A 13,901-nucleotide genomic window follows, 5' to 3' on the forward strand; every position below is an offset into this window, starting at 1 on the left:
ATGAATTGCACAAATCCATCACAGAGTTTCTGAAAAGGGTCATCAAGCCCTGCACACAGAATGATCTAAACCAAAAAGTGCCAAAACAAAGTAAATCTATAATGCAATAATTAAGATTTATGGCGTCCAACTAGTGCAAGACTTTCCACGTGATTGAAAATATGAGGACCATGGCCACATTTGCAGGTAGCAACTTCATTAGGATTTACATAGGACGTGAACAAAACATCCGATAATCCACCATCCTCCGCTTCATGAATGAGTTCGGATCCAATAAGCTTTCGGAGTCTAGGCACTATTTCAATATTGAAGTTGTAGATAATGTCATCCCTCCAAACCTTCTCTGAACCTGAGTATAGAGGGATATAATATTTCTTGGTCCAACTCCATCCCTCCTTACATGCACCTGTGCCCTCCTTCATCACCCACAATAGAGGGGCACCGTACGTGGCATTGATAGAAAACATAGCCAGTTTGTTCTCATAAACTGTAAGCACAGTACGTGCTTGAGGGTATCTCAGAGGCATTGGTATCAATCTAAACTCTTCTTTTGTTATGTCAAATGACACTATCAAATTTTCTGACCCATGCCAAAACATAGTACCATTAACGGCGATAGTTTCATGAAGAAGTCTTATACCCTTCAAGTTCTCAAATTTTATTTTCTTCCATGAATCTGTGTTTAAGGAATACACTTCCACTCTCTTAACCTCGAGACCAAATTCATAAACTCTCACAATCTTATAATCATTAATAATTTGACAGTGCCCAAATCCATAATCATTAATAATTTGACAGTGCCCAAATCCTAAAATGCATTTCCCTTTAAAATACTTGAGAGTTCTAGGTATCTTTCTCACCTCCCTAGTAGCTGGATTCCACAACAAGAGGGAAAGAGGAGACATACCAAATTCATCGAATTCAACACAAAGCAAGCCATTACTAGAGCCGATTACGTTAGCATCTCGCAACGAATCGATCAAAGGTGGGTTCTGAAATTCACGGACTCGATTCTCTTCATCGACAAGACATAACTTCAAAGAATCAGCTCTGTGATTCGACTGTAAGAGAAGAGAAGGGGTATCATCGTGACGATGGTGGGGGAGGTGGTCTGCAATGAAAGATGGAGTTTGGAAGAGATTTTTCCACTGTTTACAGACACATTGGAATCTGATTAGGGATTTGACAGGGATTCGTTTGAGAATGTTTGCAATGATTTCTTCTGGAAGAAACGGTATGCCAACATCCACTAACATCTGCTTCGTCATGGTGATCGATTGGAAAGAACAGAACCGATCTGTGAGCTTTAATAAAGTTGTGAGCTTCGGCCGATGCGTGAGAAGCCCGAAGACTTTTTCCTCTTGCTAGGTTTGGAAAAACCGGAAAAGAAGAGGAATGAGCTTGGGATTGGATGGTCGAGAGAGCTTGGGAGCTCATCAAAAGTGATGAGCACTTTGGGTGGTCGAGATTTAGTTTAGTTTTAGTTTTATTTTTATTTTTTTAAAATAATCATAGAATAAAAAATAAAAATAAAATCTTAATTATTATTTTTTTAAAAATATTTTTCTTATTTTAAAATAATTTTTTTAAAATATTAAATCTGAACCATTCAAAAGCGCTTATCACTTGATAAGCACCAAATACAGACCCCAAAGAATAGAATACTTTGGGATTAATACAAATTTTGATCTTTTAAATTTGAGCCACATTTGGTATTGGTTTTTAAAATTTAAAACATATAGTATTGGTTCCTTAAATTATGTCTGTTTAAGACCGTTGGTCCTTGGTTTTTGACACCATTAAATTCTGCTAACATGACATTAACACTATTAAATGATGAGTTGGACCATATGACCTGGTAATGAACTGTTGGGTTGACATCTAGGTGTCACATTAAGTGGACATGGACCGAAAACCAAGAAGATCCAAACAGAAAATGATGAGAATACGAAACTCCATACCCCACCATCTTCCTCTTTTCTTGTTCTTCTTCATCGTCCTTCATCTTCTTCATCCTTCACAGGCTCAAGACCGGATACAACCCAACACCACCGGTTACCAATGGTCCACTAACCAGACCGGCTCTTGCTACCGGACCTACGCCTTTTACCGAGCTTCAGCTCCTAATTTCCTCGACCATGCCTTCATTGGTGACCTCTTCTCCATTAGTCGCCCTATGATTGTAGGACCAAGCAACATTTCTTCTCCTACTTCAACTTTAGCCCCAAACGAACCCCTCTTCGTTCATCTATCTTGCTCCTGCAACTTCATCAACTCAACCTTCAGTGCCATCAAGAAAGGAGACATGTTTTGCCAAGTCTCCATGTTTAGCTACAGGAACCTCACGACCTACCAATTCGTAGAAGTCGTGAACCCTATCCTCATCCCGACGAATTTGATGATAGGTGTTAGTGCCGTGTTCCATGTGTTCTACAAGTGCCCTAACACGACGCAGTTGCGAAAGGTAGAGAACATTCTAATTTTCTACGTGGTTTAACCGAATGATAACATACCGTTCATCGCCACCATGTTTGGATCGAAACCGCAGTCAATAATTGATGCTAACCGTAAAATTTTTTGAGAATTTGATACTATCTTCATTCCAGTGTCGCGATTGCCAGTGCAGACGCAGCTTTCGGTTAATACTTTGGCGGCCCCAGCTTCATCCCCTACCGTATCACCTGTAACTTCCCGCGACAAAACAGGAACTGTGAGAGGATTGACGATTGGGTTAGGAATTTGTCAAAGCTCAACAATCAGAACCAGAAAACCCTTTCCTTTCTCCACTCGTGCAGATTCTATCTAAACCCTTTCCCTTTTGTTTTTCTTCTACGGTCGTCCCCTGTGTTTTGCATCTGATCCCCCTTCTCTGTTTTTTTGGGTCCATGTCCAGTTAATGTGACACCTAAATGCCAACTCAATGGTTCATTACCAAGTCATATGGTCCAACTCATACCTTAACGATATTAATACCATGTTGACAAGATTTAATGGTGTCAAGAAGCTAGGGACCAACAAATTTAAACGGACATAATTTAAGGGATTAATACCACGCATTTTAAATTTTAGGGACCAATATCAAATTAGATTCAAATTTGAGGGGCCGAAATTTGTATTAATCCAATACTTTGTGAGGTCACGAGATTTTAACATCCTAGACAGAAAAAATTTCATGAATTTTAAAATTCTTAAATAATCACTTAAATAAATAAAACCTCAGGTTAGATAGAAGTGACTAAATTAAAATTTGCAAATTTAATTAAACGATCATATTGCCTTATTTTTTTTAAAAAAAAAAGCACCCTCACCAATTGATCTATTGTTGGAGTTTGATGCCAACGACAGCTGAAAACTTGATAATAGCATTACTAAAACTGTAAAAATCATTTTTAAAAAAAAGTTGTCGGAGGTATGACATATGCTAACAAATTTTTCAAAACATTCAAAAAATGGAATTTTTATATTTTCAATAACATGGTTAACAAGTTTTTTAATGCTATTAACAAGTTCAACATGACAATAGGACAATTTCAATAATGCAATTAACAAGTTCTATAATACTATTAACAATTTTGATACGACAGTTAATAATAGGTTTTTTAGAAAATTCAAAAATAACATTTTTACAACTTCTGTAACACAATTAACAAATTCTGTAACGTTATTAACAAGTTTAATATGGCAATTAATAACAAGTTGTCTAGAAAATTTAAAAAGTGATATTTTTACAACTTCAGTAATATAGTTAACAAGTCACGTAATGATATTAACAATTCTCATGACAACATTAACAACATTTTCCTATGAAGATTGATGTTTTAATATTAGTTCCTTGTACATCAAAATTTTTTTCATTTATTAGATAGCTACTATGTTAATATCATTACATGACTTGTAATTAGAATTGTTAATTATATTATAAGAGTTGTTAATACCGTTACATGACTTGTAATCGGGTTATTGAAGTTATAAACATGCCACTTTTTGAATTTTTAGAAAACCTATTGCTATATCAAACTTGTTAATAGCGTTACAGTGTTATTGAAGTTGTAAAAATACCGCTTTTTAATTTTCTGAAAAATCTGTTGTTAACTATTATATCAAACTTGCTAATAGTGTTAAACAACTTACCAATCATGTTACTAGAGTTGTAAAAATCTCCAAAGAGAAAAATCGTTGCTAACCATGGGGGCATCGACAACCAAGTATTGACCAGTTGCTAGAGCTTTGGTGATGATAGCCCACCTAAACTCCAATAGCTGCTATCATCATTGAACCTCTAATGACTGGCTAGTCAATGAGGGTACTTAGTCTTTTTTTTTGACAAAAATTATAAAGGACAATAAAGTCATTTTAATAAATTTATAAATTTTAATTTAATCACCATATCTAAATTGGGATTTTGTTTATTTAAGTGATTGTTTGGGAATTTTAAAACTTAGTAATCATTTTTATTTCATTTTCCCAAGCCAAATTAGCGTGGAACAACTTTCTCAAGTATGGGGCACTCTATTGCTTAATATGGCCTTACAGTGCTTGTTCGGGGAAGGCAAGTTGCTCAAGTACAATTTGATATTAATTGCACGGGCAAGGCAACAATATACTTTGTGGTCCACATATGGGGGGACGAGCTGGCCAATGAAATAACTACCGATAAGTCCCAAAAATAAGTTAGAAATTGTTATTTTCTAATTTGATACTTATTATTACAGGTTGTTTAAGTTATTATTAAAACTTTTTAATAATTATTTTTTTTAGATTTAATTGCAATTCTCTTTTTAAAGATTCTTTCCTTTGCTACTTACTATCCTTTAAGTGATTGACACCACCCTCTTTCCTTGGTTCTTAATAGCTTTTTTAAAAAAAAAAAAACAAACAAAAGTGTTTAATGGAGCTAGATCCTAGAGATTGGTTCACGCCAAGGGGACCTGCTTTCATCCATACTTGTACATTCTTGCTGCCAATGTCCTCTCTTGTTTAGTAACACATTTAGAAGGGGCTGGTCAATGGAAAGGTATTCAAATCTATCAAAACGCAATGCTCGTCTCCCATCTTCTCTATGCAGATGACTCCCTTTTCTTCTTTGAAAGGTCTGACTAGAACATTGCTACAATTAAATTTGCCCTTGACACCTATTGCTATCGGTTTGGGCAAGAAATTAACCATGCTATATCCACTCTGGTTTTCAGTCCTATAGTGAATCACAGCAGCAAAAAGAGGTTCTCTCAGACTCTAGGCATCCACTTTTCATCTAGGTTGGGTAAATATCTGGGTACTTGGATCGACCCAGGAACATAAAAGAAGCCAATTTATGATCAAGTTATAGAAGCAGCACGGAGATGACTTGCTGGTTGGAAAATGAAACTTCTATCTCAAGCTGCTCAGCTAACACTCATTAAATCAGTCCTCTCCGCTACTAATCTGGACATTCTCTCTTGCATCAAATTACGGTATCATATATGTGACAAAGTGGATAGTCTTTGTATTAATTTTTTTTATGGGGTGAACGGATGGAAGGAATCAAATTCATTTGAAGAATAAAGATCTCTTTTTTCACTCGGTTGATCAAGGAGGCCTGGCCATAAGACCAGCTAAATGCATCAATCAATTCCTGCTTGCTAAACAGGTTTGGCGCGTACTCTCAATGGACACTTCAAACATTCTGGCTCTAACATTGAAAACTAAATATGTGGATTTATATAATAAGGACCTACTTGTGAAGCCTTATAATGCTTCTTGGATTTGGAAGGGTTTGCTTGATAGCTCAGGACTCATCATTGATAATCTTCGGTGGAATATTTCCCCCACTTCTTGTACCCCTCCCTCTTAACCACCACCTCTGGTAGCCTATGCAATTAAGATCCTTCTTAGCATTCAATTTGCTCAAGGTCAAAGATCTCTTACTCCATACCCGCTTCAACTGGAACCCCCACCGATGGAACCTCCCTCTTCTTAGGTCCCTTTACTCTGAGAATGATATCAAAGAAATCCTTTCCATTCCAATTCTAAGTTCTTCTCAGCATGATTCCTTTCGATGGACCACTAATGCCTCTGGTCTTTATACTGTAAGATATGGGTTCATAATTCAACTTCATAGTTCATTGCAACTACAATGTCAGAGTGATAATTTTTGGAAGTTTCCTTGGTCCCTGTCACTCCCGCTAAAATTCTTACTTTTCATGTGGAAATTACTAAAAAAAGGCTTACCAACACATGATATCTGGCACATGCATCATCTACCTGTTACCACACACTGTGTATTTGGTTGTGACTGTCTAGAATTCTTGGACCATCTATTCATCTTCTGCCCCTATGTTCGAGCCTTGTGGTTTGGATGCTTGTCAATTAAGATAGTGGCTTCAACCTTTGATTCTTTTCTTCCGTGGCTTAAATTAATAATGATGCGGCTTTCTCATGATAACCTTAAGTTCCTCCATAAGGGCATCATCATTGTTCTAAATATAATATGGTGGAAGTGTAATCAAGTCTTATATGAAGAAAGGATTGATCAACCCATGAAGGTCATTAAAGAAATCCAGGGTTGGAGGACTTACCCGGATATGGCTTTTTCCTCTTCACATTTATTGACGGAACAAAAAGGAAGTGCTGCTGCCACGGAATATGAAAATTTCTCCTTGCCTAACAAAGGTTGGATAGTACTTTTGTTAGAAAAGAAATGCAAACAGAGCACTTCCTTGTCTGCAATTGTACTATTTAGGGGAAAACCCCCCTAAGGTTTCATCTGCTGTTGATCTTTTGTCAATCATGGGAGGTTCAACTTTCTCTGCCTTCGGACTATCTTGCTTTGGATTACCAAAATGGGCAGAGCAATGGATGATAACTGCTCTCAGCTTCAGCTTGTCTGTTTTTAGCGGAGATTAGTTGATTTGACACAGCTTCGGAAGGTTGCGGTGGAGGGGCTTGAGCATGAAGCTAATCGTCTTTTACGTCAATTTAATAAAGTAGATTGTGTAGTTAGCAGACACCTTAATTTCTTTGCTTCTTTTACGCATTTTGCTCTGCCCTTTCTGAATTGTAGCTTGTAAACCTCTTATTTCTTAATGATAATTCATTTTTCTTTTTCTCCAAAAAAAAAAAACTTACAAACCAACTCCTCAGTCACTGGATAAATTCTTATTGTCTAAATGAATAATATTTTTTGTGTTATGAAAACTCGACTTAGAAGAATGATCCAACAACCTGTTACAATCTAGAATCGAGCCAAAAGTCACATTTGCACCCGTTGCAAACCTATAGTGAGGGTCTCAACTCTTAAAGGCACATGTCATTAATGAAACATTTATGGATGAGTTGCAAAAGACATCTTAAAGAATTTTCATCGAATGATGAGTAAAATTTTTTTATAGTCAATTTAAATATGTAACTAGACATGTCCAAACTTACTTTCGTCTCTCGAGGAAACAAGTGACAAGTCCGAATTTTGTTTAAAGGCAAGTCTGGTCAATTCAAGAATACAAACAAATATTTGTTGTTGATAATGAGTTAGATTTTTCTCTAAATTTAAAAATTAATACCCCAAAAATATTATGCCCAATATTGCCAATCAAGAGACTAGGATACTAATTGTCCATTCTAAAAATTTTTTAGAGCAAAATTGCCCAATAACTATAACTAGAATTGTTCAACTAACGGTAATGTTAGTCAAGCATTATTATAGGATGATGCTGAAGTATCTTTTGTAAACTTTCACAAAAACATTACATCAATTTAAAGTTAAATACAATGAAAATTTTCATAACAAATTTGTCATTTAACCCTTTATTGGTTTATTCGCACTGACCAAAAATCCACTATGATAAATTAATCACATTATGTTAACGTTTAAGTTTTAACAACTATTATTACAAGCACCATGCCAAGTTTAAAATTTAAAGCATATCATATCATCAAGTATATTTTTCAATAATTCATAGATTTTTTTTTCAGAAACTTAAGCCCTATGACATTGATATCCAATACTATTAGGTTGAATTTGATTATTGCCAGTTTTTCAGAGGCATTTAACACACTTTTGCCTAGGAAAAAAAAAAAGAAAAAAGAATATTCAAGCAAACCTTCTTGTTCACAAAACAAACAATTTGAACCCCCAATTCGGTCTTTAAAATGTATGAATTCCATTGAGTTCTATATTTCCCTGTCTTTTGTAAATAACAGGTCAAGCATTGGCCAGAACAACGAAACATTTTACCATATCTGTGCTTAAATGATCCACATGGTGTTCAGAAATGGATAAGCCCCCTTTTCCTATTATTAAAAAGTTCTATTATTCTCGAGTAGCTGCTCAACATTTTGCTTTTGGTATTTGGATGGTTACTTGAAGGATTCGTGAAATTTGAAAAAAGAAAAATTCAATTCCTACTTCCATTTTTGAGTCATCATTCGTAAATTTGTAAGTCTCAACTCTCAACAGTTACTATCAAAGGTATTACACTTCTTGGACCAAAAAGTATCATCACACCAAACACCATAAGAACCCAACAAACAAGGTTAAAAAAAAAAAAAGTAAGAACCCAACAAAACAAATCAGAAAGGATAAGGGGCTGAACACTAAACAAAATAAGACCAAGCGAGGCCACCCTCCCTAATGCCATATTCTTCAAGACATGATTGAAATTCAATTCAGGACAAACTACCCCATAAACCAGAATTAATCATAAGCTGATAATCAGATTCAAAATCTCTGCATCCTCTGGTTGAGAGCCAAAGCCTCACACACAAAGAAGATAGAAGTTGCATGAAAGAAACAATTACTGAAATCCATGATAGATTCTGTAAATGATCTCTACTTCAGCTTCTTTAGCAGCATAGTCATTAAGCCTTGCACGTATAGAACTGTCTAAACTAAAGTTCAACAACTAAGTAAATCTATAATGAAATAATTAAGATTTAGGATCCAGGTTCTTCAATGAGTGTTGTCAATTGGTGTCAGACTTTCCACATGATTGAAAATAGGAAGATCATGGTCACATTTGCAGATAGCAAATATCTTAAATTCATAAGTATTTACATTGAAGAGAAGTATAACAACTTTTTGTTCATCATTCTCCACTTCATGCTCAGTTTCACTAAAGAGTCCAAGTCCAGTAAACTTTCAAAGTTTAGGCATTATTTTAATATTGCATTTATAGACAGCTTCACCCCCCCCCCCCCCCAACAAAATATAGTCGCTGCCCTTAAGTGCGGACAGTAGGGCCTACTATATTTCATGGTCCAACTCCATCTCTCCTTGGTTGGATCTGTGCCCTCCTCCATCACCCACAATTGAGTATGGTAAGATTTCAAGGCTCCAAGCAGAATGGTAACAAACATAGCAAGTTTGTTCTTATAAATCGTACGCAAGCACTATACATGGATAACGGTCTAAAATTGGAATTGGAATCAATCTAAACTTCTTTTTCTATGTCAAATGAAACTATGAAGTTCACATCTTTTGTCCCTTCCCAAAATATAGTACTCCTCCGGTCCTTATTATAAAACCCAATTTGACCTTTTTATTTGGTCCTAATTATAAGACCTAATCCATTTTATTTCTTATATTTATACATTTTTTCTAAGATAATCCTTCTAATAATGATAGTTTTAACCAATATACTTAATTAGTAAGGATATTTTAGGAATGACAACACTTATTTATTATAAATAACCAACTTAACTTACTTTTTTAATCTCCTCAAATAAGTCAATTGGGTCTTATAATTAGGACCGGAGGACTACCATTAACAGTGACATTGTCATGAAAAAGGCTTGCACCCTTCAGGTCCTCAAATTTTATTTTCTCCCATGAACCCTTGTTTACGTAATACATTTCCACTCTATTAACAGCGAGATCAGACTTATAAGCCCTCACAATCTTGTAATCATTAACAACTGAACTGAATCCAAATCCTATAATGCAGTCACCCTTAAAATCATTGATAGTTCTAGGGATCTGCCTCACCTCTCTAATCACTGGATTCCACAACAAAAGGGAAGGAGGAGACATACCAAATTCATCGAATTTAACACAAAGAAAGCCATTACTATAGCCGATGATTTTGGCGACCACAACCCCAACGAATCGATCAAAGATGGGTTCTGAAATTCTCGGACTCGCTTCTTGTCATCGAGCACACATAACTTCAAAGGAAAAGGAAAAGGAAGAGTTCTGTGATTCAATTGTAAAAGAAGAGAAGGATTATGATGAACAGAGTGGAGGCAGTGGTCTGCAATGAAAGATGGAGTTTTAAAGAGATTTTTCCACTGTTTGCTGACGCATTGAAATCTGATTAGGGACTTGACAGGGATACGAGTGAGAATGCTTTCGACGATTTCTTCGGGAAGAAACGGTGTGTCACCATCCTCGAACATCTGCTTCATGGTGATCGGCTGAGAAGAGCAGCCCCCTTATGAGAGAGCCACCGTGATGACCATGATTCACGACTAGGGTCAGGACATAAACTCGTTTTTATCCATAAATAAATCTTTCCCCCATTTTTGCCAACAATTCTTCCCTGCATTAAAAACAAGAAATATAGATTAAGATTATAATTAAAAAAAAAATCATTACAAATTTTTTTAGCATGAATAATTATTTGTTATATGAGATTAGATAAATATATGAAAGTAAGATTGGAGAATACCACTTCTTTCCATAGTATTCCGCAATTCCACACATATAAATTTGTCTAATCCTATATAATAAACAATTTCTCATACTAAATATTATTTTCTCAATATCAATTCCAATTATTATTTCTCATGTTCAATGCTTTGTAATGGTCCCTAAATGTTTTAAAAATTAGGTACTAGATAGGGGTGTTCAAATTGTCCCATCCCGGCGGATCCGTCCCGGTCCCGGTAACTTTGGGATGGGACGGGATGGGACAAAAAAATTTTCGGGACAGGACAAAAGATACCCCGGGACGGGACGGGCAACCCCGTCCCGGGGTATATAATTAAAAAAAAAAAACAAATTTTGTGACAAATTGAGTCTCCCTTGTCCTGACTTTTCCTTTAGCTTTCGGCGCCCTTGTCCTTCAGAGTTCAGAGTCTTCAGGCGACACTTCCTCTGTTTTTCCTTCCCCGTGACGCCCTCCCAGATCTCTCTGGTCTAGAGGCCGCTCGAACATTTCTCCCTCTAGTCTCCCTCCTGACTTTCCTTCCGTCTCTAGCTCTCCGTCTTCACCGTCCCAAGAGTTCGTAGACGCTAGCTCGTGCCCCCAGTTGCTGGTCTCCCTCTTGCGATCTCCCTCTGGTCTAGGCCTCGACGCGTTCCGATCTCTCTTCCCTCTTTATTTCCTTCTTCTTCGAGCCTGCTGCTGCTTACCTTCAACTCTTTCCTTGCCCTTTGCATCATTTCGGTGCCCACAGAGCCTAGCTTACTTGAAAGTATTGTTCTTTGTTCTGGTGTTTTTTTTTTTTTTTTTTTTTTGCAGAAGAGCAATTAACAGCTTCAATTTCAAATCTCTTGGAAAGTTAAATTGCTTTGTGGTTGGCTGGTTGCTTTGATTTAGCTTTAATGTCATGGATTGAAATTTTATCTTATTGTGTTTTGCTTGTTTTGGTTTGGACTCAAATTGTGACTTTAGTCTTGAAAATGGATTGTTATGGTGGATTGTTCTACTTGGATTGCAGATTTATTAGTGTTCTTGATTGCTGAAAGATGGCTGAAAATATTAAAGGGCTTGTGATGATGATGCATAGGCAGGGTGTGTTAAATTTGTCTAGCGTCCTGAGGGGGGGGGGAAGAATGGCACCTACGTGCAGAATTAAAAATGCTGCGTACACAGTTTACTTAATGTAGTGCCCAGGAATGCATTTTCATTTTATTGTGAAGGAGTTTTTGACTTACAAAGGCCCAAAATTTAACATAGAGAAATGCCCAAAATAAAGTAAGGCCTAAAATTTAACTAGAGAAATGCCTTGCCCAAAAAAAAAACAAGAAAACAGAAGGCCCATTAACAGAAAAGGTCCAGTTTGAAAGGGAGGAAAAAAAAAAAAAGGGGACGGGACACGGGACAAAAGTCCTGTCCCGTCCCTATTCACCGGGACGGGACCGAGACGGGCCTGTCCCAGTCCCGTCCTGTGAACACCCCTTACTGCTAGATATCTGGTTAACTTGAAAAGTATATGAGCTTCTAATAATTTCTTTCATGAAATCTGATTTATTGAGTAAATTTCATTAAAAAATTATTTTTTATTTAGTTATAATTTATAAAGAAAATCTATTTTATTATTTAGTAATTTTTTTATTTTAGATCTTATAATATTTTTATATATTGACGTCATTTATTATTTAGTTATGTTAAAATTTTATGTTATCATATCTCAGTGATTTCATAAATATTTTCTTTCATCCATGATATTTGCTTTACTGTACCAGGATGAATGAAATGAAACCGCAACTCACTTGCTCTACTTCCTTCTCATCTAATAGAAAATCCCATGTAGTCCACACACCAGCAACTAAATTATGCATCATCTTGAAAGAGAACTGAACAACATGATATAATAGATAGGACCAAATACAGTGATGCAAAACACAATCTAACTGATGCCAGAATGATGCAAATAGAGGGGGAAATGAAGAAATATGGGGAAGAATTGCAGAACAGAGAGGGCGAGGGTGAGATAAGAAAGAGGGGGTAAGCTAACTGAACAACATAGGCACCAAAAATATTCCATTCATCAAAAGTCTCCATCCATGAGTTGCATATTAGCTATTTACGGAAGCCAGGTGCTCAGTTTTCCTTCTCATGAAGGAAACATAAAAACAAAATAAATAGAGCATAGGGTCATTTCAATAAAAGTCCTTAAACTAAGCAATCTGCAATATAACAGTAAATACTAAATACTTAAGATCTAGTTTCTTCAATGTGGATGTGGCCAACTAGTAAATGTTAACTACATAATTGAAAATACCAAGCTGAGTTCATCAATGGCGAGGTTGAATAGTTCGTCATTTTCCACATTACCTTCAATATCACCAACAGGTCCAGGTGCTACACATACATTGCAAATAATTTCATTCCTCCAACTGGTACAAGACTTTCTACATAATTGAAAATACAATGAGCATCGTGACTTCTGCCAACAGTAAACTCTGTAACTTCTTTTGTAGTAAGATTGAGCAAAATAGTGTTTGGTTCGTCATTCTCCATTTCACGTCCAGTTGAAATCCCGCAAACAATTTCATTCCTCCAAACAGTCATGGGGTCTAAGAAGCATGGATACGGGTTACTAGTGTATTTCTTTGTCCAACTCCATCCCTCCATCACCCACAAATCAATCAAAGAAGATTTAGAATTTTCAATCCCACGATAAGAAAGCATTGCAAGTTTGTTCTCATATGTAGTGAGTCTATTTTGATGTGACTCAGGGGGTAAATTAGGCATTGGCAACAATGTAAACACTTCCATTGCTATGTCAAACGAAATTATCACATGATGACCATTTCCACCCACAATGTAACCAATTTCATCCTCCTCCTCCTCCAGCGTAAACCCAAACCAAAAGATATCTCCGTTAGCAGTGAAACTGCAAGAAGTAATCTTTAGACCATCAAAGATCCCCAATTCTACTCCCTTCCATGACCCTGTTTTTACGGAGTATACTTCCACTTTTTCAAACATCTCATTAACATAAATTCTTACAATCTTGTAATCATTAACAATCGGACTGAACCCAAATCCTATAGAACCGGTTATAACACCAGAAGTTGTGGGAACCGGTCTGACTTCTCTAATAGCTGGATTACACAATAAAAGGGCAGGATGAGATGCACGATCGTCACTGATGTCAACGCAGAGCAAGCCATTGCTCGAACCAATTACCCGACTGAACTTCAAATAATCAATCAAAGGATGCTTCGGAACTTGACGGACTTGCATCTCGCAATCAAG

The 13,901-nt window shown here is 36.3% G+C and overlaps 2 protein-coding genes across 3 annotated transcripts; one reads left to right on the forward strand and one right to left on the reverse strand.

The window, feature by feature from the left end:
- Positions 1-1,413, reverse strand: LOC114741265 (F-box protein At3g07870-like). Of its 2 annotated transcripts, none has more exons than XM_028929518.1 (2): positions 806-1,413; positions 1-772 (listed from the first exon to the last, which is right to left on the reverse strand). In XM_028929518.1, exons 1-2 carry the CDS (start codon positions 1,266-1,268, stop codon positions 111-113), a joined length of 1,125 nt encoding a protein of 374 aa, XP_028785351.1. In that variant the 5' UTR covers positions 1,269-1,413; the 3' UTR covers positions 1-110. The 2 variants fall into 2 exon arrangements, with proteins under 2 accessions (XP_028785351.1, XP_028785352.1); XM_028929519.1 differs by having other exon boundaries at positions 1-758; positions 792-1,413.
- Positions 1,414-2,017: 604 nt separating this feature from the next.
- Positions 2,018-2,796, forward strand: LOC114741266 (serine/threonine receptor-like kinase NFP). The gene is made up of 2 exons (XM_028929520.1): positions 2,018-2,464; positions 2,607-2,796. Exons 1-2 carry the CDS (start codon positions 2,177-2,179, stop codon positions 2,685-2,687), a joined length of 369 nt encoding a protein of 122 aa, XP_028785353.1. The 5' UTR covers positions 2,018-2,176; the 3' UTR covers positions 2,688-2,796.
- The last annotated feature ends 11,105 nt before the right edge of the window (positions 2,797-13,901 follow it).

This window comes from Neltuma alba, unplaced genomic scaffold (assembly GCF_004799145.2).
Source record: "Neltuma alba isolate B1F8T4 unplaced genomic scaffold, ASM479914v2 tig00003342_pilon, whole genome shotgun sequence".
Lineage (NCBI taxonomy): Eukaryota > Viridiplantae > Streptophyta > Magnoliopsida > Fabales > Fabaceae > Neltuma > Neltuma alba.

What these genes read in the sequence shown, in the direction of transcription:
- LOC114741265 (XM_028929518.1), bottom strand. Translation starts at nt 1,268, where the DNA reads ATGACGAAGCAGATGTTAGTGGATGTTGGCATACCGTTTCTTCCAGAA. An exon ending in AGGGAAATGCATTTTAGGAT is followed by an intron (nt 773 to 805) that starts TTGGGCACTGTC and finishes ATGATTATGGAT; the next exon opens with TTGGGCACTGTCAAATTATT.
- LOC114741266 (XM_028929520.1), top strand. Translation starts at nt 2,177, where the DNA reads ATGATTGTAGGACCAAGCAACATTTCTTCTCCTACTTCAACTTTAGCC. An exon ending in ACACGACGCAGTTGCGAAAG is followed by an intron (nt 2,465 to 2,606) that starts GTAGAGAACATT and finishes TCTTCATTCCAG; the next exon opens with TGTCGCGATTGCCAGTGCAG.